Source organism: Indicator indicator, chromosome 29, assembly GCF_027791375.1.
Source record: "Indicator indicator isolate 239-I01 chromosome 29, UM_Iind_1.1, whole genome shotgun sequence".
Lineage (NCBI taxonomy): Eukaryota > Metazoa > Chordata > Aves > Piciformes > Indicatoridae > Indicator > Indicator indicator.
In genome coordinates, this window is record NC_072038.1 from 10,697,317 (window position 1) to 10,721,323 (window position 24,007).

The 24,007-nt window shown below is 41.2% G+C and overlaps 2 protein-coding genes across 2 annotated transcripts in view; both read left to right on the forward strand.

The window, feature by feature from the left end:
- Positions 1 to 3,368, forward strand: part of PITPNC1 (phosphatidylinositol transfer protein cytoplasmic 1) — a 79,465-nt gene extending 76,097 nt beyond the window's left edge. The window contains exons 9-10 of the mRNA XM_054393703.1: positions 195 to 313; positions 3,331 to 3,368. Of these exons, the coding sequence (XP_054249678.1) occupies positions 195 to 313; positions 3,331 to 3,336 (125 nt within the window). The 3' untranslated portion in view covers positions 3,337 to 3,368. The remainder of the gene's footprint in view (positions 1 to 194; positions 314 to 3,330) is intronic.
- Positions 3,369 to 8,875: 5,507 nt separating this feature from the next.
- NOL11 (nucleolar protein 11) lies at positions 8,876 to 20,587 on the forward strand. The gene is made up of 18 exons (XM_054393788.1): positions 8,876 to 9,025; positions 10,256 to 10,369; positions 10,876 to 10,932; positions 11,510 to 11,655; positions 11,935 to 11,992; positions 12,500 to 12,638; positions 12,998 to 13,195; positions 13,877 to 13,953; positions 14,933 to 15,056; positions 15,356 to 15,459; positions 15,719 to 15,796; positions 16,568 to 16,752; positions 17,007 to 17,132; positions 18,013 to 18,234; positions 18,730 to 18,808; positions 19,559 to 19,651; positions 19,947 to 20,054; positions 20,330 to 20,587. Exons 1-18 carry the CDS (start codon positions 8,876 to 8,878, stop codon positions 20,441 to 20,443), a joined length of 2,172 nt encoding a protein of 723 aa, XP_054249763.1. The 3' UTR covers positions 20,444 to 20,587.
- The last annotated feature ends 3,420 nt before the right edge of the window (positions 20,588 to 24,007 follow it).

Here is a 24,007-nt window from a genome sequence, read left to right on the forward strand (position 1 = left end):
CTTCACACCTTCCTTGGCTGACCCAACTACCTTTATGAGGCAATTTTCATAAAGCTAGTTCCTCCATGCTTTCTTTTAAATCCTTTTTTTTGGCTTCTGCTGAAAAACTATTTTCCTAGAGCCTTCTCCTTAAAAAGAAATGAACTTTGCACTGAAATCAATAGAAAATGCCAATGATTTTGAACTTTTTACAGATATGACTATGGATGATGTTCGAGAATACGAGAAAAATATGCATGAAAAAACCAACATTAAAGTTTGCAACCAACATTCATCTACTGTGGATGAAATAGAGAGCCATGCCAAAGCAAGAGTATGTCACCTTTTAAAACATATTGCCCCTCTTCAGCTAATACACCTGCACAGATCAGAGCAGAGCAACCAACTCAGCTTGCTGGCCAGGCAGTGGAATTCTGGGGATGCTTTGCTTCAGCAGGAACAGAATCTTTCTCCTTGAAGGCCAATCCCGCCTTTCCTTTGCACTGTAAACTGTCTGTGCTGTAAGAAAGGGTGGGGCTGGGCTCAAATACAGCTCCCTGTCATCCAGGAGGACACAATTCTCAAATTTCAGTTGGATGCACAGAAAGGAAGTTAAACAAGAGGTTTACTTTCTGTTATTGGAATAGTTTAAAAGATGGAGGAGTTCAGAGAGCTTTAGTCAAAGAGCCAGGAACATGGGGAGTGGAAAATTTATATGGAACTGATAAAATAATTTGTTTCACCAGGAAAAAAAAACCCTAATGAATTATTCACTTTTTTCCAACTAATTCTAATGTTGTCATTGATTAGCTACCAACAAGGTGAGAAGTATTTTTGAATGTATAAAGCCGCAGTTTTTGCAGAAGGGCAGCTTTCTGTATAGCTTCTTTGATTCAGATTCTGGAAATTTCATAAAGTATTTAAGTTCCTCATTTGGGAACCTTAAGTAGATGCCTAAAATTAGAAATTCTCACTCTCTGCAGAAAGAAAAGATGCAGTGGTTTTTGGTTCTGAAACATTACTATTCCTTTGTTTATATTAACTGGGATGTAGAACTTGTGATGGTTTTATTCGGGTAAGGAGTGTGGGGCCAGGCCTGAGGGGCTTGAAGTCTTGTCTTTGTTCTTACTCAGTAAAAACTGTCAGCAGCCTGAGAAGCTGTTGTCTAAGTAATAACTGTAATGCTTGTCTTTGTAAGGCCACAGCTCCACTGACTGATATCAAGGTTACTCCTTAGCTGAGCAGTAAATTGAGACTCAGTTCTGACTAGGGCTCTGCACTTCAGGATTTGGCTTTGAATGAAGCTTCCCATCCTTAGTTCCCATGTGGAAAAATTGCCATTGAGGTCAGAACAGAATTTGTCATTAATTGAAAAGTCTGAGCCTTCTTAGCTCAGGGTAAGGATGTGTTTTACCTGAGTGTACATCGGAAGCGAAGGGAATTTAAAGTAAGTATAAACTAAAAAGCAGAAGTCAACTGAAAGGACAGTAAGTATGTCACATCTGAATTTAAAATGTACAGTCTTGGAGGCTACTGATTTGCAAGACTTTAATCAGTCTTCACTTAAATGGCCAGAAAACTGAGAAATGTTCCCATCCTCTTTCACTTATTTGTCTGAGACAGCTTTTGTTTCATGTTGGACAGAAGTCCTCGGTGGAAAAGCACTGAAATGAATGCATGGGCTCCCTTTGATGTCAGGCTGCTTTTAAACCCTTTGAGCTCAGAAACACTACACACACTGTTACTGGGTGTGAAACAAAATGCAAATCAGCAAAACAGGTTCAAATTTCTCTCCAACATAAGTAGGTACAGTTCCTCTGGGACCATCTGTTTATTTCCACCACTTATCTCACATGTGAAAACAGCTCAGTCCTCACTCCTAATAAGCAGCAATGTAGGCTGAAAAGGTCCCTGGAATGTCATCTGCAGGGGAGAGGGAAGGCAGCTGGCAGCAGGACTGCTTTTGTTTGTTTAATATGATGATGTAATACAACATAAAGCTGCTTCTCCATGACTTTTGCAGCCAAAGCTACAGATATATGCAGCTGGTATAGTAAAAACTGGTACAGTAAAAAGTGTCAATGTACTGAAAGTGTAGGATCTTGTCATACCCGTGGTAAAGCAGCCTTGCCAGTCCTGTGTCTCAGACTCCTAAATGTGTGAGAATTTTAAATACTTACATGCTAATGGGTTTATTTCTAGCAGGGTTTTCGAGCTTTCAGAGCTCAAAGGTTCTATAAAATGGCTTAATGAAATAGTTCAAGTGTGCAAATTTAACCATAAAATGTATTTCACTTGGCTCTGTGGACACCCTGAAGGCAATGTAGACACGGAGCAGCAAATTTTGGAAGAGTCTTGCTGATTTTTTTTCCCCAATGGCAGATGTCATTGGGTTGGGGTTTTACGGGGAAAGTTTTGCGCGGCTCAGCGCAGAGCACAGCTAAGCTGGGGTCGCTCTGCCCTCTTGTGGGTTTCTAGAGCACTCTGACTCGGGTGTCACCGGCATGAGAAGCCGTTCACCGCTTTCTGTGGACCCATTTTCCGCTGCAAAGTGGCTTTCACTTCTCGTTCTCCCTGCCTCTTGCAGGCAGTTGAGCAGTGGATTTGTCAGCTGGCCATAAATGTTTAAGTTCTTGATGGAAAAGTTGGAAAGCGTGTCGTGGCTCCATCAAGTGAGAGGAAATCCTTCAGGCTTTGTTGGTAGAAAAGCAAAACAGCTCCAGTTATGTGTGTGTAGCTGTGACTAGAAGGCAGTGGAAGTCGTGAATGGAGGGAGAGAGAATTTTTATAATAGAATCATAGAATCAGTCAGAGTTGGAAGGGACCACAAGGATCATCTAGTTCCAACCCTCCTGCCATGAGCAGGGACACCACACACTAGATCAGGCTGGCCAGGTAATCCTTTGGTAATTATGACAGATATACAAACATGACAACCCTTTACCTGTTCATGCTCAAAATCTAAAGGAAGAAAACAATCCCTTCTCAGTCCTGCTGCATTTGAAGTTCTGAACAATACTTGTAGACTGTGGATCTAAATGTATTCTTTAACTGCCTGTGAGACAGACCTTACAGAGGCAGCAATCATTACTCAGTGCAGACCCAGGCAGAAGAACTATGAACATGTGATTGATGTGCAGAACCCTGCTTGGCTTAGGTTGACCACTTACTGTACTCCAGTCACTGCAGTACAAAGGCAAGACATTCAGATGGAGAATAACTTAGTGCTATGCATGATAAGCAGTTGTTCCCTGGTGCAGAATTTGGATGGAAGTAGTTTAAGTGAGTTAATGAAATGATTGTTTTAAATTATTCTAACATGCCTTTATCTTTCTTTCTTTCTTGTTGAAGACATGACAATGGATGAAGTCCGAGAGTTTGAACGAGCAACTCAGGAAGCTACCAACAAGAAGATTGGGATTTTCCCACCTGCAATATCTATCTCTAACATTTCCATGCCTTCTTCAACCCGCAGTGCTCCATCTAGTGCTCCATCAACTCCTCTCTCCACAGAAGCTCCTGAATTCCTAACAGTTCCCAAAGACCGGCCTCGGAAAAAGTCTGCTCCAGAAACTCTCACTCTTCCAGATCCAGCGAAAAAAACCTTTTAGATTACCCCAGCATGTTTCCTCCTGATAAGCCATGTCTACCACAGAAAGAGTGATGTAACTCAGTTTCTACAAAGGTCATGGTGGTTTGTTGGGGGTTTTTTGTTTGGTTTTTTTGTTTGTTTGTTTGTTTGTTTCTTAAAATAGTCATACTGGTGTGGAAAGATTACTTCTTTCCTCAGGACTGATCCTTAAAACCTTCAGAGAAGTGCATGCAAGAGAACATAGTTTATATATTCCTAAAGTAGTGTTTCAAGCCATATGGTACATCTTACTGAGACAGAACGAGATAGTCTGAGGGGAACCCCATCAAAGAAAATAAACCTTTCTGTAGCAGTATTCTACCTACAAATCCTCACCTATCTCTTAGCATTTATAATTATGAGTAGGTATTAGTACAGCTGCCAAGGATTTCTGAGGCAAATCAGTGCCAACTAAAATGCAGGGTTAACAGGAACAAACCCTTCCCTTTCTTTTATAGCCAATTTGAAAACCCTTCCTATTCTCAGGCTTCTCCTGTGTGTTCACAAATCTTTGACCTGTAGCTCATTGTGCTTGAACACCAAGAGCAATCACTCAGATTCACATTTCGCTTAATATGACTCAGGATTTGGGGCCTAGCTAACAAACACAAAACCTTTCAAACCTAAAAGATCACTGTCTGGAAGCCCCAACTGTAATTAATTACACTGACTTTGAGGCAATTGAACTATTTCTATCTTGCACAGAATTTGTAAGAGAAACTGCCTGTTTCTTGTAGATAATGTATTTTAATAGCTCTCCCCTGTCCTTTTGTGATCTCTTAACTCCATATTGGTGTTCATCAATGGTGTTCCATGGGTAAGACTGAAAAAAAAAAAGCAGTTAAATGGAGACAGCTGAGAAGCAAACCAAATGAATTCTGTCTTTTCCTCACTGGAAGAAGAGTGGTAGTTATCCTGTATGTCCTTGAATGTACAGGAAAGAAAATATGAGACTCTGTTTTCTTTCCTGCCTCTCATCTTTTCTAAACAGCACAATCTCTGCTAACAGAAAGCTGGTTCCAGCCTCTATCGTGGTCTAGGGATGGGGTGAACAAAATCACTCATTTCAAAAAGCAGATGAACAGTGGGGCTGCTCAGTCCCATGTAGGCTGACGTTAGGGAAACAGAAGTGCTCTTCCTGACCTGCCTGTGAAATCACTCTTCAATCTCAGGAATTCAAAGGATGTTTCCCAGAAGGGAAGTGTAGATTGTGGAAGGAGGAGAAAAATAAATGGCATAAGTGGTCTCTTCCTTCCTTCCTTCTCCAAATGTAAGCTCGGTGAGAAACTTTCATTGCTGAGCCCCATCTGGGGTACTTTCTTCTCGTTCAAACAGGGAATGCTGTCAGTATCTGTATTGGTAGCTGTAGTAGATGATGAATAAGCTGCTGTTCAATTCCAGTGAGTGATACCTATTACCTATAAGCTCTTACCTGATCAAAGTGGTACCATTGGTGACGTGGTACGTGGATTAAAAAGAGTCCTCCAGAGCTGAACTATCATTGAATACTGAACAATCAGTTTGGGGATGGCCTTTTACCTGGACAGGACATTGTGCCATCTGCTCAGCACAATGCTGTGATGTGACTGGCTTAAATGCACTGAACTTCTCAATGGCTGTAGATGCAGTAGAAGTTATGTTGAATGTTTTATATTTATAGGGTAGCTTTGGTAGCAGGATAATTAATTCCACTGCCAACCTGCACTGAAAACGAGTGTATATTTGTTTGATAGTTAAAATCCTGTAGCTAACAAAATCTGGGAGCTCTCTGTAGGTTAGCTGTGGTCTGACTTCATGCATTCTCCCTTTTACTGTCCATGTTTTGCTTTGCTCTTCCTCTCAGAGCTGGTAATTCTGTGTGATTAGTAACCTAATGGGTGATGATTTGTTTAAAAAGAAGCCTCTGTAATGAAGCAAACAAAACTTTCCTATGCTGGTCTATGATTTCATCTTAAGAAGTGTGCAGATTATATATTCATTATTATAACTGGTCAAATATTTTCATTATTATTATTTATTTAGTAGCAAGATTGGAACATTGGCAGAGAAGGGAAGCTTTTGAAAACATGAAGCATTGTTTGGCTGGGTTTTAATTTCCTGAATTTGATCTATATATAGAGAGATTAGGTCTGCTCCACCTGAAAGCCCTTTTTTCAATTATTTTTTTCTTTGTCAAAGGAAAATTTGCTCAGCTCTAGTCATAATGTCCTTGTGCTTACATATTACTGTTTCTAAATACATTTTGGCCTCTGGGTCTGACACCAAAGCAGTCATACCCCTACTCATATTTAACCAATTGCTTCCCAATCCCATGTGGATTCATTGATTATCATATTAATAGATTGGAGGATAAGGCATGTATGAAAGTAATTAACACCCCTGAATTCGTCACATCTTAATAGCTGCCTGACAGAGCTGTAGGAGAAAGACGTCATGGGAAGAAATGACAGACTGCTTAATGCTGTGTCCCTCTGCCTGTGCTGCTGCTGTGGCCCTTCCCCTGAGCAGTGCTGGGTTTGTTGACTGCTGGACACAAGGATCACCATCAGCTATGTTGCCTCCATGTTCCTTCCTAATGAAGGCAAAGAAAAGGACCTGTAATGTTTCGTTGTTCTAGACAAGAAATAGCCCAGGCTTTTCACTGCCTCTGTTCTGTTCTGCTTTGCTTTCTCCACCAGTCATTACCCATTTGGTTGATAGGATCTTTAAAATATCTTTTTCTATTTGGTTGGTTTGGTTGGGTTTTTTCCAGTACTTGGAGGGGCCTACAAGAAAGCTGAGGACAGACTTTTTAGCAGGACCTACTGCAACAAGACAAGGGATGATGGTTTGAAACTAAAAGAGACTACATACAGAGGAAGAATTTCATTATTCAGGTTGCCCAGAGAAGTGGCAGATGTCCCATCCCTGGAACCATTCCAGGTCAGGTTGAGTTGGGCTCTGAGCAGGGTGATCTACTTGAAGATGTCTCTGATGACTACAGTGAAGTTGGACTAGATGACCTTTAAAGGTCCCTTCCAACCTAAAGCATTCTGTGATTCTAAGGTAGGATGACTTTTTCTAGAATATTCCCTGCAAACACAAAAACCCACACAAAATGAAATTAAAAAGCCTGAACAATGCAGGTATCTCTTCATGCAAAGAAAGTGGTTGTTTTCATTACTGTTTTTTTCACAGTGCTTTCTGTTGTGTTTTCAAACATGTTTATGAGGAGAAAAGCAGAGAGCATTTTGCAGGTGTTCATCATTTCGGCAAAAATAAAAGGTGTGATTATTCAGTGAGTGCATCTTCGGAGCATGGTGCCTATTATCTACAACAGTGACTGAGGAATGATGTGATACAGCCCTGCCAGGGCTTGAGGAGGATTTTTTTATCAAGGAGAATGCCGTTCAGGGCAAATAACATGATCAGTTTGTTTGTTAAAACCTTCTCCCAGCCTTACTCCTATTTTTATATATTTCTTGTGGAACTATCACAACAAAATAACTGACAATTCACTGCAGTCGTTGTAAGGGCAGATCTCCTAAGAAATTAAAAAGGGAGTTATTGAGAAAGAGAAGGAGAAGCAGCACATTCCTGAAACACATACTTAATAGGATTTCTTATGAATGTAATGGTTAATTTTGTAAATGACTGGATAAATCCTATGGAAAGAAACTATTTGACCTTATTCTTTGGCTTTTTTTTTTTAATTACTCTGGAAGGTGATTTTGTGACATCTAGTAGCCAGTTTGCATTAATTGCTGCTGTAGAGATATTGAAATGGAAATATTTGTTCCTTGACTTTTAGTTTCTGTTTTGTTAAACCTGCTTTGAAGCTTGCTGTACTGTAACTTGAAAACAACGTGCTGTCATTTGAACCAAGCCAGGTGTATGTGCTTCTTATGAGCTAGTGAGTGCAGTAAGAGAGAATTCATGATCTTGTCAATAGGGGCTTTTCTGTTTCCATTGTTTGGACTTGAGTTTATATGTGTAAGTTAAAATTGCTACTAAGTCTAACAACGTTTTGCTTTAAATGAGCAGCATGGTCATTGAATTACAATCTCCTGTAGTTTTGTGGTGTCACTAAGCCAGGTTTCATTGTTTTATTTCATTTCTGGGACTCTGAATCAGTAATTAATTTCTTTCACCTAGAGCAGTGATAGCTATATTAGGCAATGCATCACCACCATCAAATAAGGACCAAGTTTTGAAATGCTCTGCACCTTTAGCGATGCAGGGCTCAGCAGGAGAATTTGATTGTCAGATTTCTCATCCATATCACTTAGTTTCTGATTTTTCCAAGTTATTTATTATTTTAATATTGTATTTTTTCCTTTCATTTTGTTGTAAATAAACTACCAACAATTATTCTTTACAGTTGTTGCTCTTTTCATTTATTAGGTCTCCTCTAGCAAGGAGCATAACCATTAGCATTTCTGCCCCCAACTCTGCAAGTCATTTCCTCAACATTGAACAGCACAAAGAACTGGCTTTGTGTGGAAAATTTAAACCACTTACAGCACCTACTAGGTTTTGTGGTGCCTCAGCTTTTTAAAGATTCTGTCAGGGCTGGTGCCCCATCAGGCTGGTGTAGCCCATTCAGTTTTAAATGACTATTTGGGTGACAAGGATGTTTTTCAGTAAGGAACTTATTTGGGAGCCCACTGTTGTAGTAAATACTGGAAAAGAGACCACTCTAAATCTCTCAGAATTGTCGTTTCATTTTAGTCCACACAAATCTGTCATGTAGCGTGATTCTTTAGGCCTTTCAGTAGAGGCTTAGTCCATGGAGATAAAAACATTCCCTGCACCAGTAGCCACTCAATAATGTACGACAGGACACAAGGAACAAACAGAGCCCTAGAAAATATTTAAGGTAGAAATCGCACAGTTGAAAAGAGACAGAAACCATGAGGCTGTGCGTGGCCTCAGGTCTGCAGCAAGGCGATCCCTTGTTGCTTCTGAGCCATGAAGACCCTGTTGGGGTAAGCATGCGTGGGCCATGTCCCATTTACACCAAATTCTGGCTACCAAAGCGAGGTTGTGTGTCCTCCATGGGCTAGAATTACACGTGGAGTCTTCAGCAAGCAAATAAGCCAGTGGCAGGACCCCACAATTACAGTGCTGGCAACACATGTTCCCCAAGAGCGGTCAACAGCTCACACAGCTGTCAGCCGCTTCCACCGCCCCGGGCAGCAGCGCCCGCCCCAGCCCTCCGCCCTGGGTCACGCACCGGGCCGCTGGCCTCGCCACGTCTCGCGAGAGGTGGCGCGGGTCGCGAAGATGGCGGCGCTGTGCGAGAGCTTTACGCTCTGCGGGCTCAGTCCCAGTAGCGGTGTCGGCCTCGGTGGTGGGCTCCTGGCGCTGGAGCCGGGCCCCGACCCCGACCATGTCCTGCTCACCGACCGTGGCAGGACGACCACGCTCTTTAAGGTAACCGCCTAGCCCAGCCCCGGCCGCTCGGCGTCGGGAGGCATCGTTGCCGCCCCTGTCGTGCAGCTCCGGCCTGTGTGAGGGTCCCCGGTTAGGGCCGCAGCGGCCGAGCCTCGGGGCCGCCCTCCCTCCAGCCCCGGACGGCGTGTCCGGAGAGCGACCGTGCCGAGCTGCCACCGGACACCCGACGCTTCGCCTCACCCGCGTGTACCCGTTCCACCACGCTGCCGGCCCTTGGCTGGAGGCGGGGCAGCAGAGGCCTTGCGTAGTGCCGCCGGCCGGGCTCGTTCGGGACGGCACCGGCTGCGGGAGCGGGCCTCCTGCCCCGCCTGGCCCTGCTCACCTGTGCTTTTCCTCATCCCCCGGCTTGTCTGCTCTCCCGGTTTGTCGTCTTAGGCTGTTACTTGTGTTTTTCTCCTCTAGCTGATTTTGTCTCTCAATTCCCTATTCCAAGAAATCTTCCATCCCGAAGCTGCAGGGAACGTGCCGTTTCCTCACAGTAGCCGGGAGACACGCGTTTTGTCCGGCTGTCAGTTTGTTAGATGCCTTTCTCTTGGCTGGAGAGTAAAAGATTTTCGTTTGCAGCACTTGAAACTAAAAGCATGCTATGGTGTCTTTCAGTGTATGCATACATTTCAGTGGATCATAATAAACTTAAATACTTTGGTTTATATCTTTAATTGGCTTTCATGTTCGTGGGGATAGGGATTGTGTGGATTCATGATACAACCTCCTACTAGCAAGACCCTACTGGAGAACACAAATATGCTAATAAATGTGCCCAGTGTAGCTATAGGCTGAAAGGGCATTGAGCACCCTCAGAGCTGCCAGTTGTAACTCATACGCAGTGTGAGTTTAGACAATACAATTCATAGCTCTTGGCCTTAATAACTGACATTGAAATAGGAAAAGGCATCGTTCTGTGTGTGATTATATTAGTAAAAACATCTTCACTTTGGAAAAGCCGTGCCTCATGCCTGTGCTTTAGTGCACATCCCTTCTGACTATTACAGATCAGTTATTTCCCATGTGAAAAGAATTTGTACTTAAGAGTGATTTCATGTTACTCTGAAATTTTTGGTGTTAAAATCAGGACCAGAAACGCTCAATCAGAAGCTCTGACTGTAACAGCTCCCATATGTGGCTACCCTGCATTTCCATTCACCCCTAAGGAGAATCTCAAATGTGTGCCATGTTTTAATTACATTGTCTTTGTGCTGTCTCTTCCAGGTGTCAGATCAGAAGCCACTAGGCTGTTGGTCAGTCAAACATGGGCAGGTTCTCACATGTCCAGTTGTATGCAACTTTGAAACTCATGAGTATATAGCTGTCCATGATGACAAGGTGAGATCCTTTACCATTTGTTAAAGGGATATAGTGAGTCTTCTGGGTGAGTGTAGGTAGTGTGTAGATGTGTGTGTGCTTGTAATGTTTGTTCAGCACATGCTGAACCTTTGGCTGTTTTTCTTTTTTATAGTTATTGATGCAATATCTTTCCTGACCTTTCGTTGTTCTTGAAACATTCTCTTCCACTTCAGTTCATGTCTCTATACGTGTAGACTTGGATCAACTTTCTTTTAGGATTTTGCTATGTCTTTCTCCTTAATCTTACTCTTCCTTCTCCTTCCTTTCCAATTCAAGATTGCTGAGCTTGGTTTGTCTCCCTGTTGCTTCTGCTTCAGCTTCTTCCCCTGCAGCCTCCCCCTGGGTCAGTTTCCACTCCGGTTACTGTGAATACTTCTGTCTCTTTTCCTCCTGTTTCAGTGACATACAGTTGCTTGTGTTTTCAGTGCTATGAAGTCCATATATTACTGGTTTACTGTGCTTAAAAAGTGATGCTTCTCTTAAAGGTTTTGAGAATATGGAAGAATGAGGATATTAACTTGGACAAAGTATTCAAAGCAACGGTAAGTCTCCTACCATTCACTTTTATGTCGGTGGAAGGGAAAAATGCTGGTTTTCATAGCATTAGCAATGGTACATTTTGGCTGACCATTGTCTTAACTTGTGGTTCATGATGTGCTGGAGTATTGCAAGGAATCTACTTGGACTGAGAGACTTCATCATCAAAGTATTACTCTTAATTTGTATCCCAAGCCCAAAGTTTCAGAAGATTGTCTTTAAAGATGGTAAATTATCTTCAAGTAGAGGTTTTTCTGTTCTGATGTGTTAAACAGCACTTTGAGTCAGGTTGCATGACAGTTCTTTGAACTCCTAACCCTCAGTTATGTTTTTTCTGTTGTGATTCAGAAGTGTGATGCTCATTAAGATGCTTTCCTGGCTTTTTGTTAAGTAGTGCTTTACCATATTCATGTCATTTCAAAAAAATGGTCACTACTGAGGCCTGCATTATTAGGAATCTTTTGTGTTCATCACTCCTTTGTTTACACATTTATTGAAAGAACTTTAAAAACCTCATGGACAAGACATTTGCTTTCCAAGATAATGTACTGAGGAACATGGAAATTGTTTTTTCCTGTGCAGCTTTCAGCTGAAGTGCACAGAATACATTCACTACCCAACGGAGGGCCAGTGGTGCTATTCAGAGGAGGTGGTGTCCGAACTTTGGATGTCCTTTTGGAAGCTCCACAACAAGAAATTGAAAACATTATCTCAGATGAAGTCATCAAGTAAGTGACACAACTTTATGAGCCTTGCTTCTTGCTCAGAGGAATTGATGATGAGGATGAAAGTCGTTTCCTTTTTTGAGAGAGTGGAGAGAAATGTGAAGACTGAGCTCTTGGGGTTGGGTGTTTTTTTTTTTTTTTTTTTTTCCAACACAATATTTTTAACATGTTAAAATTATTTATACAGATATCCTTAAAATAAAAGGCTGCCTAAGGAGTAGTGATAATGACTTTAAGTATAGTGCTTGGATTTGGATGTTTCATACAGCTTTCTGCTTTTAGGTGGAGTGAAGTTTTCCTGGAAGGGAAACAACCTGTCTTAATTTTCACTACTGAGAAAGTGAGTTGAATACTTTAAAATCTTCTATTGCAGCAAATCTGAGATTTTCCAGAAATACATCATCAGTTTCATTGGATTTTAAGAGCTTTTAGTGAAATCATTATCCTGACTTAAGGAGTATGCTATTTATATATACTTTCTCATACATCAGTTGAATTGAAGTTGTGTTGCTTTCAGGGCTGAGGAGCCTGGTTCTTAGAACTTCAGGGAACAATTAGATTAAGTGTAGCAGACACTTGTGTGATTCTTCATTGCCCTCAAATACCTGCTTATTATGAACCTATTAAATGGGAGTTATGTTTGGTTTTAAAAAAGAATTATACATGAATGTGTCTTTATTTAAATGCTTCTTCCTGTGAATCCATTTGTTTCTTAATTGGGCTGCATGGCCAATAGAAAACACAAATTCCTAATTTTGCTTAATGAAGCAGTACTAATTCCTGATGTTCTGTTCTCTCTCCTTTGTGTGAATTGAAGGAAAACTTAATCTTTTCTTTTATGTTTTAGGATGGAGATTTTTTTGTCTATGTGCAGAAACTGAAAACAAATACTCTACACAAATACAAGCTTGAACAACAGGAATTGTCTAAGCCAATGAGTTTCACAGCATATATAAAAGACCGCATAATCACACTTCTGTGTTTGTGTAAGTTATATTTTCTAAGGGAATGTGACAATAAAGCAAAGAATTGTCTGGGAGGACATAAAATATTGCTGTTTTCTTTCTAGCTAGTAGTAGTAGTAGTAATTTAATCTTCTTGATCTTATAATGGCTGCAGAGGCTGACTGTTCCTAACTGTTATTACTTGTTCCCTGCAGATCTCCTGATAGCTTTACTTTTCTCTTGCTGCCTTGCATCATAGCGTGCTCTTTGAATATCCTGTATTGTTTCTTCTTTTAGCACTCACTGGATTTTGTTCTCTTTGAATGTCCTCTTGCCATATCCTGTCAAAGAGTTTCTCCACGATAACAGCTGATAAAAGTGTCATCACTTTTGTTTGGCAGGTTCCAATGACTGTGTATACAAAGTTCTGATACCTCTGCAGCAAAATACTGAAGAGGAAGAGCAAATTTTGCCCAAGTCACTACTACTAAACCTCTCAGTATCTGGAAGTGTTCTAAAAGGAACTTCTTTTGTTGTTCTTGATAAAGACCACATTGCAGTATTGGGAGGTCTAACTGCATCTAATGAAGAACCCAAAGGTAACTTGAAAAACCAGATTAAGATACCATAAAGTCTAAAATGTCCTTAGGCAGAGCACTAAGCAAGAAATGGTGCAAGGAAAACATTAGTTGGCTTTTAAAACTAATATTTAGTCAACTAAATGTGCTGTGCTGTTCAGAGCACTGGCTGAAAGAAAACCTGTACCAGCAAACTGCACAGTGGGTTGCAGGACTGTCACTGTTGAGTTTCAGTGTTTGCTTTTATACTCTTTGTGAAACAGTTGAGGAGATGAAGAGGAGAACTCATGGAGGGGAGGAGGGCTTGGACAGTTGTAAAAGGATATAAGCAGGGAAGGAGACCTAATGGTCTATAAGAAATCTCAGACGTCTCTTCAGTCTCATGCCTAAACTTCTGAGGCATGGGATCACTGAAACTGAAGTCCCTGAATGTAGCATTTCATGACAAAACGTTCTTCCTGACTGGAAGCCACACTGACTGCTGCCCCTCCTGCCAAAGCTCTTCACTGGAAAACTAACTCATCTTGAGATACTTTCTTGAAATCTAACCAGAATGACTTAATTCCTAGTGTTGAATATATTACTAGATGTTTTGAAACACTTAGTTCTATTTCCTCAAATGTTTCTAACTGAAAGCAAAGGCGAATGTAGCATTTATGGTGCTTTGGGGGATTTGTAATATTTCTCTCTTATTTTCTCTAGAGTGCCTAACCATATGGAATACAAAATTTCAGACATTGCAAACTTCAAAGGAACTGCCTCTGGGAACCAGTGGACAAGTAAGCTCACTCTTGAATTTGCAGTCCATAAGCTTTGTGCGTTTGGCCTGAGAGCAGCAAAGAAACTGGTGGGCTTCAGAGTTGTGCTTCTGTCTGTAAGAGCCAATGCCAACTTCTGAAACAAAATTAATCTTGACCAGTTGAAGAGCCATTTTTGTTAGAAGATTTAGTGGCAGAACAGTGGCCTGTGGCAGTTTCTTTGAAAATCCACTATCTTGTCACTGGTGATGGTCTTGATTATTTGGAATAGGTAATTAAGCAGAAAATCCAGCCAGTATCTGTTCTGTTAGAATAATTTGCAGTTGACAGCTTCAATGAGCCCTGCATCTCCCTTAATGATCAAGATGTTCAGGTTTCAATTAGTGATAAATAAGATGACACCTAAGTAATAAATGCGCTAATGGCACAGAACAGCTGACTCGTTTTGTCTTAAAATTGCACAAGAGGGAATTTAAAGAAAATAAAAATCAAGTGGACTTAATGCCTTAGAGCAGCTGCTGCACACCCCTGGAAAATACTCAGCAGAATGGTTCTTATTTCTCTGCTTAAAACCAGCAGTTAATGAATGCCTGCTAGTAAGTGTTAAACTTGCCAAAACCAATTTAAAAATCTGTCGCTGACTTTTAAGAAAAGGAGTGATGGGCACAAACTGGAAGCCGGGAGGTTCCATCTGAACATGGGGGGAAACTTTCTCGCTGTGAGGGTGCTGAAGCCCTGGAGCAGGCTGCCCAGAGAGAGGTGGTGAAGGCTCTGTCTCTGGAGACATTCCAAACCCACCTGGAGATTGTGATCCTGGGCAACTGCTGTGGGTGTCCTTGCTTTAGCAGGGGGTTTGGACTGGGTGATCTCCCAACTCTCACCATGCCAGAATTCCATGACTTTTGGTTGAGTTTCGAAGTAAGGAGTTAAATATCAGCTTGCGCGGGAATGTGCTTCTTTGCTGATCTTCTCATTAACAGTATGTTTTAATATCTTGTAGTTGTGGTGCTATGAGGAAAAGTTTTTTTTCACCCATGGGAAAGTGCTGACAGTCATCATGTACAAGTGTGAAACGTCATCCTTGGCAGCTGCTGTGGGAAAACTCAAGGACGAGCAAACCCCTGGTAAGAAATTTTATAATTGCAGTGAAAAGACCTCATGAAACTTCTGAGTTTGTACCAAAATTATTTTAGTACAGTCATCTAAAATCAGTTGAATCTAAACAGCTGGAAATAACACTGTGCTCTGTGCCTGGCTGTTAAACTTACTGTTCCTGAGAAGGCCAATGCACACAAATGGCTGCATTTATTGTGGCTTTACCTAACCTGAGTTGTCATACCATTCAATACTGGAATTGCTGAATTTACTTTAATAAATGTGCTTTAAGTGTTACCTTCATATAGTTTCATGTTTCTGTTCACAGATGTATCTGCATTTGTCAACTGGAACACCCTTGGATATGAGGAGCTGGCAGATTCCTTCCAGTCCCAGCAGTCTGGAGCTCTAAAATATGAGTCCACAATGGCTGTAAGTTACGTTAGGATTATGTGAGGGGTTTGGGTTGTTTCTCTTGTCTCTTCTCCACACTACAACTTGTAATTCTAGGTGTTCTAGCAAAAAGAAATTTTACTTTGTAGTTGTCACTCCTTCCTGGAATTTTACTATCCAGTTACCAATTGTAATCCATGCAGCAAGTTGACAGAGGAAGTTCTTAATCACCTTGATTGAAATCTTTAAATGTATACCATCTCTTTGTACCTGAATAATAACTTTTTTTTTTTTGTAGTTAAGATCAGAAAGGAATGCTGTTGCTACTGTGCAGCCAGATGACTTATCGGTTGGGAAGCTCTTACTAAATCTAAAAGTAAGTAAAACAAATACCCGAAAGTAGTGGTTTAGACACTTAGAATGTTGTCTTTTAAGCTGTTGCCTTTTTATGTGTCCTCTTGCATGTCTCAAGTTGACAAGGCTGCCTTAAACAGGTGGAAGATGTTGTCATTGTGCTAGAGTAGTGTTTGGACATGATGAAATTAAACATTTTGTCCTAGCTGTGTGTTCTAGAACTATACAATAGAGTGTTTTAATAGCTGGGTTTGAGGTTTATAATAGCTTGCACAAATATGCTCATTTTTAATGACAATATTCTCTTACAGTGAATAAATGGGAGGATATTTCACCTGAACTGTGCCTTTTTAAGCAGACATTTTGGATTTAATAAATCAGAATGCTAGGAATTCAACTGCTAATAGAGTATTGAGCTGTTCAGTTCCTTTCTAAAATTTGCTGTAAGTGTTGTGATGCTTCAAGGTGCATCCCTTCCTGTGCAGCCATACCCAGGGCTCAGCTGTGGCTGGACACTTTAGTACTGTTACTGAAGCAGCAGGCAAACCGTCCCTGGGCAGTTACTGGAGGATACTGTTTTCCTTGGTCCAGAGAGAGTCGTTGCCCTCAGTTGGCTCTTTGATGCTTGAGAGAGATTACCAAAACACAGCTGGTGGTGGGGGGTTGTGACAGTTTGGAGGTTTTTAGCTTGAATTCTAAAACAAGTCTGTTTCTGCTTGGTTTAATTAGTAACAGCACAGTTCTCAAACTTACACCTTGTACTTCTGAGTTACACAGTATTTGTCATTTTCAGGATGTTCCCAGAAGGATATTTGAAGATGGAATCAGACAATTGATGTCACAAGCCCAGACACTAGAGTTGCAAGCCAGTATTGGATCTGTAGTAACTGCTCTTACAAACAGATACAAAGCAAACTCAAACCACTACCATCGAACTTTCATGCTGGAAATAGTCCAGACCTATGACTTGTCTTACAGGTGATAATTCTGCACTTTAATTGTACGGAATAGTTAATGGTGATGATAATAATAGTAATAATGCTATACGGTTCTTTCTAGAGCACCCTTGAATTACCAGAATTTACAATTGGAGATGCTTATGCATATTTTCTGGTGGAACTGACACTTCCCAGATGGATTTTTGTGTAAAACAAGGTTAACACTTCAGCATTAGTTGTCAGTGAGGCTTTCAGTGGGTGTGAACCATGCAGCCTGTTTCTGTGTTCTTGCAGTTTGTGCCCAGATTTAATGGCTGTTGCTCTGGAGAGGAAAGATGTGTATCTCTTACAGACCTGCTTACTGCGCTTTCCAGATATTCCTGAAGAAATTACTTATGCTTGCTTGGAAATGTTTTTAAGGTAAGTTGGAATTGCTCCATTCCCCTTTCCCACCCCGCCCCCTTGCCCCTTCTTCATCAAACCAAGTCTCTTAATAAAAAGCTGTATGTTGCCAAATACAGCAATTAATACTGTGCATTAAATTCTTCATTCTGAGTACAGTGGATGTTGCAGACTGACAGCTTTTTTCCAAGATGTCTGTTGTATATGTTAATTCTAAAAACTATGTAAATATGCCTTTTGGTAACACTGCTGGCTTGAATGGCATTCCCACCCATTGACATTACTGTGCAATGAATGTTATAGAGAACTTACCTGTGGTAAGCAGCCCACAAAAGAAAAAAGATGAACTCTTGTACATTCACAACAGAAATGGAGCTCATATCCCCAGAAGGATAAAGCTTGAAGTAGGCACTGTAATCAAAAGAAGAGACTGTTGTAACTGTTCCCTTAGGCTTCCAGAGCAAAAAGCATTCTTTTTAAATTCAAAACATCAGATCATCTTAATTTTGTAACTTAGAACTGTCAGGTACGCTATTGCTAAACATTAGGGAAATCGTCTGCCTTGTGGGTTGAAGCAGTCCCACTACAGTCAGAACACACAAATAACAATCTCAAATGGGGTATAAGCTTTAAATCGGCCCATGATGTACTGGCTAATACTACAGTAACTAACATTGTTGGAATAAAAGCACTATGTGTGTTGTTCAAGGTTAACAGTCACAAAGTAGTGCCTCTTTTCTGCCCTTTATTCATTCTGCAGAATCTGTATTTTAGTATAAGTCTTTTCTTGTAGTAAGCTTCAAGGAGCTCATAATCTGTACTACTATTGGATTAATGGCATTGCCAATTTTAAAGCTAATAAATAAAAGTATTCAACATCTGAAATTTTCTTCTACAGCATTGATGAAGACTATCTTAAATACACAGATTTGGATCTAGGCTCTGTCATCTGTTACATTGATATTGAATCAAACAATAAAGAAGTGAAGACTGAAATTGTAGAAAATGGTTTCAGTACAGAGCAGGAAGAAGGCACCTGGGATACTCAATTGACAGAGGAAAGCAGTCTGACAAGCGATGGTGAATTGTGCCCTGTTGGAGCGCACAGGGCAGCGTTATTGTATCCTCTGTGTTCTCGTGAAGGAAATTCAGTGCATTAGATGTGATGTGAATATTTATACTTAGTATTACTAGAAGACATGTCTCTGGCTTCTGAAATTGTTGAAAAACTCTAAGCAGTTACAATAAGAGAAGCTCTTGTAAGAGAGGTTCCTGCTCAGTAGAAAAATTGTTTAGACAATCAAAACAATTAACTTTTAGAAAACATCTGCACTAATTTAAACTGGTATTATTGCAGAAGTGTAATGAAATTTGGTCTGCTCAAGAGAAAATAGTGTCAATCGTTTCAGTCTTTGCCTGTTGAAAAACATTGGCAGTTACATAGCTGCAGTAACGGAGCTGTTCAGGCCATGGTGTGATGTTTCAGTTGCTGTATGTATAGAAATAAGATTTTAAAAGAACCTAGAGAAATATGTGAATTACAATTCACTTTGCTTTCTAGAAACTGTTTGGGTTTTTTCCCCTGCAATTTCATTTCCTTAACAGTACTGCACAGAAATGCTGTTCTGTGTTCAGCTTACAGTGAAGCATTTCTTTTGCCTCACCTGAAAAATCTGCCAGCTAAGCAAGCTGTAGTAAGTGTATTAAAAAATTTTAAACCTGTTATTACTTGGTGGGGAAAGGGAAAGGGAAGAAATTTTTCAATTGTGTTAGAGAAATTTGAGTCTAAATCACAACCTAGTGCATGAAAATGAAATTAAGATGCCTGATAAGATTTAATGCATACAATGTCATGTTTTTCCACATCCTTATGGAACTTCTATTAATTTTTTTAGTCCTTGTTTATTTTAGAAAATATAAGTAAGAAACCCTCTTTTTTACCTAATCTCTTTGGAAAATGTTCATGCTTGCTAACAAAAAGAAAAAACACACTAGAAAAAACTCCACATCAGAACAAAGCTGATGTTAACCCTCACCCATCTCCTTGATTACTGTTTTTAGGAGAAAGAAATCTTTGGCTTCTGCTCAGCACAAGATGATGCTGACCTGATTCTGACCCCTGGCAAATCATTGTTGGCTACTGAAAGTGAGATGGGGACCAGAATTGTTCCTGTTGATACCATTTTTAGCAAAGTTCTTCGAAAAGTCTGTGTCTGGATTAAATTGCACTGACACTGGAGCAATGATTACCTTGGAATATAACTTTACTATGAATATTGCTGAGAATTTTCAATCACCTAGCTGTACATGGTGTAGGAAAAGCAGAAAACTCTCATGTGTAGCATACAGGTGTCTCGAAAAAATGAAAGATAAATTCTTTATTTTTGTGTGCAGGACAAAAGTCCTCAGTCCTTTAAAAAATATTCTGACTTTTCTACTTTCAGCTGTTTCTCAGGTATTTATTCTACCTGTATGTGAAATGCAGTGAAAAAATTAATACCACTCTTCCTGGAATGAGCTCTCCAAGTGTAAATCAGGTGAGAAGCTAGTTCTAAGAGTTGCACTTCCTTTGGTTTCTGTGGTGTGTAATCTGGTAGTTGTGAATATCTCAAAGCAACTGAGATCCATTTTCATCCTACAAAGTATTGTCTCAATATAACCTGTATGAAGTCAGCTATAACACAGTCTCTGCTGTTGGAAAATAAATACGCTGCCTTAAAATATGAAACCAGGCACTTTGCATTAGAGGCTAATATTTTGGAGTTCAGCTTTTAAAGCCACATCTGTGTCACTTGCATAGCATAAAGTGTGAGTGTCCTTTTTTGTCTTCAGATCATGGACTGGATGTGCATATTACTTGATGCTCACTTCACAGTTATTGTGATGCTACCAGAAGCAAAATTGTTTCTTTCAAGCATGCACAAGTTTGTGAGAGCTCAGGTGAGTTGCATTTTCTGTGATAATTATTTGTTTGGTGTAGGTTAGGATATGGGTGTTAAGGGGAGGTGAGGAGCAGACAACAAATCACACAGTAAATACATGTCTGTATCCTCCTCCCTGAGCATGAAATGGCAGTCATTGTCTTTCTTGTCTTGATTTCAAGAGCTGATGTGTTTGGTTTAAATATCTGAAACTGTGCAGAACCACAGACACTTTCACAGTATGAAAACAATTAGAATTGATTTTACTGTGAATGTCTGTTTTCTCCTTTTTAGGTACGCTTCTACTCTGAGCTCAACAAGATTGAAGGAAGTTTGCAAGAATTACAAAGACTTCACCACCAGAAGGACCCTCAGACATATTCTATTGAAGTGCTGGAAATTATTTGAGTTTGAAATGAATTATTAACACATTTATTTTATATTGATTCCTCTCCTGACAAGGATATATTAGCACTCCATATTGGGGATGTGAAAAGTTGTTTTCTACCCAGGAAGAGCACAGTTACTCTGTAGCTACATGGGAGTTGTAAGTTTGCAAATGGTATTAAAAGTTCTCTTTTTGACTGAATGAGAGGATGGGTGCTTGCTTGTGTTTTCATATATAGTTTTGATATGTAATCCTTAAAACATCCTAAAATACCACATGATTCTTGGCAAAGAATTACTAGGATGTTTGCAGGAAGGCTTCAGCAGTAACTTCATCAAATGGACTTCATCAAATGCATGCCACCATGATTCCCTCTCCCAGTGCAGACTTAGCTATGCTGGAACTGGGCTCCTCAACATTCTCTTATCTCCAGTCAGGTTATGAACTACAGTTGAACTCAGTTGAGTTTGCTACCTTGAGTTTTCTACTTTTAATTTGTTTTTACTTTGTCCAAAGATGTCTTTGACATCTACACACTTAGCTAGAACAGGGAAGGTTCCTTCTATGAGTGATGGTATCACAACTTCAGTATACTCATTTGTGCTTCTTTTCCAGTCCAACCAGGTTCCTTTATGCTGCTTTTTCAAAAATAGAAGGGAGGGAGTTGTGTGGTAGTTAGTAGTTAAAATCTTGAATGACAGTAGTCCAAAGCTGGTTTGATGCGTCTCATCTCTGGTAAGACCCACCTACACCCAGAAGCTAGCTACAGCTAGGGAGAAGGAAGAGGCACACCGCAGGAACTAAACTCCTTCCTCAAATGATGAAACAAAATGCAGTTAATAGGATGTCTTGTTGTAATCTTTATCTCAGAGGTTGCCATAAGCTGAAACTCTTTTCTCAAAGCTCTTCCAAAGCTTGCTGTCCTGCCCAGACTTGCAGAATGGAGATAATGGATTTAGTTGTACTTCAGGACTTCCACTTCAGAAAGTTCTAAAGCTTTTTTGATGTTGAAAGATTGCATCCAAAATAGTAATATATTGGATTATATCAGCAAAAGTCATGTTTGCCTAAGACTGACTTTAGTCTGCAGCTGAGCTCTAGTCAATATTCAGCAACACCTTGGTGTCTTAAATGCACAAGTAACTGATTCTAGAGCTAAATATTTAAATGCAGTGCCTGATACATGTTATGAAGTAACTTGGAGGGAAGGACTGAACAAAAGCAGCTTAATAATTTAAGCAAGATAATATGCTCATGTGTTAGGATGCCATCGAGCTGCAGTTTCTTAAGTTCTTTCCCTCACCCTTGGAGAAAGGAACGCATCCAGACAACGGCTTGGAAGAACCAAGCTGTTCATCTCCAAAGTGCCTTTTGAAAGGAGTCTTTCTTTCTGGCTGTCTTCAGTATGGAGGCAATGCAGAGGCCTCCTACCTGAAAATCCTCCTCCTCCTGTATTCTACTCAGTTGTATGCTCATTAAGCTATACCAGCAGATTCAAAATAGGAGCTTCAATTTTCTAATGGAGATATGTTTTGTTCTGGTGAGTGGACATGGGTAGGTGAGTAGGTTAATGGGTTATGGTTAATTTCTCTGGAGCTAAGTTACATGTTGGAAAGGACTAATTTATATTCCTGACTCTTGACAGTTAGCATATCTCTCTATGCATCTATTTCTTCACTATTCAGTAAGAATTTCCACATCAATAACTGATAGATAGGAGGATGAGACAAAGTATTCTGGTTCGCAGAACCTAAAAGCAAATTATTCTTACTACCTTTGGTCTACTACAGGTATAGAAAATCCATACTAAAGATGTTAACACTGCCATAATGCTATAGGCATATTCAGATAGCAGAATTCACATCTGTGTTTTCCAAGATCACAAAGGGAAAGAGGGAAATAACCTACCTCCAAACATGTATCTGTGTGTTAATGTATATAAAAAATTACCATAATCCTTTGCAACCTTGTAAGAGGTTGCAAAAATTAGCCTGACATAAGCAATCTAAAGGTAACTTTGAAAGACTGAGAATGCAAATTGAGTACAGAGGTGTAAATGGGGTTAGGGAATGCTGTCTACTGCTCTTGCTGTGTCAGTGTCCTACTGTGTCTAGAACATGGCTCTGAGCCTGTGCAGCTGCACCACTGAATATAAAAGAGATGCAGATAAAAAGCTGGATATAAGAGTGCAAATTGGGCTAAACCCTGCTGCCTGGTGACATTGTTGCACGCTTGATGCTGTGGCAGGTTTGTGTGTTTAATGAGGTTCTCAGCCTGAGCAGCAACTACATGAAAAAAAAGCGTTTCAAAAATTACTATAGAAGAATGCAAATTAAATTATACATTGGACATGTACCTAGCATGCTTATGGCATGACCAGTAGTGGGCTGTACATCACAGAGAAGCATAAGCAAGGGACTGAGAGAAAATGAAAATGCAAACACGCTTATTTGATAGCAGTAAGATTTCAGACTCCTTGGGATCCCAAAGCTGTATAGATTTAGCAGTAAAAAGAAGGCTGGTGTAAGAAAAGCAAGGTGTTTGCAGGCCCTGAGCTGGCTTTCAATTTTGTACTGCTTTTGCTCAGGAAACTGGTACCCTGAAACTCAAGTGGTGGCATTAGAAACCCAAGTGTGCAGTTGGGCTTATGTAGATTTGCAGCCCTTTGGGGGCTCTGGCACAAGGGGGAACAAGAGGGAATACAAAATGGGTGAAGCCCATCTCTCTTTTGTAGTGAACTGCAGACACAGCACTTCAGAGAAAGTAGATGGACAAAAATGCAAATGGTGGGGCCCTGGGTGATCTCAGTGTATTTTTCTGTATTCTGACCTTGGCTAGGTTACAGTGTGATGTATAAGGGGTTTAATTTCAGTATAATGGGAGAAGATGTAAAACACGTCAAGAGATGAATATAGCAGTGTTCGGGGGGGAGTCTGCTTGGTGCTGGGGGCGGGCGGCCGCCGCCTCAGTTCTGTCAGGGAAGAGGCCTCTCCTGAGGGGACAGCGGGTGGCTCCGGTTTTGGCGGGCTGTCGGCGTAGGGAGGGCAGAGCCCGTCGCCTACCTGCGCTCAAAGCTGTCCCTGGCAGGGGTGTGCGGCCGGCCGAAGACATGGGACTTGGAGCTGAGGGGTGGCAGCTCGGGGGTCTCCCATTTAGGCCGCAGGTCGACCTCTGTGAGAGAGGACCGGTAACAAACATCGCTATTCAGGTGTGAGGAGAGGGTGAGTTCCGAGCAGGGTGCTGGGGGTGGCGGCGGGGCAGCTTCAGCCGTCGGCTGGGGAGCCGATGGGGGACCTCGTGGTGGGCGGCAGCGCTTTGACAGGTGGCAGAAAGCTGCAGTGGGGAAGGCACAGCGTGTGTCGGTGGAGCGTGTGCGGGTGACAGCGGTGGTGGTGCGGGCAGCCGCCGGGCAGGGGCTAGGGGGCGCGTCGCAGACGGCTGGGTAGGGGCGCGGAGCCGCCCCAGCGCGCCGGCTCCAACATGGCTCTCGCGGCCGGGACTGGCGGCGCCCTCTAGCGGCGGCTGAAGGGCGCGGCTGGTCACGTGAGGCGCTCGGGGCCTGCTGCCGCCGCCGCTTCCCCCAG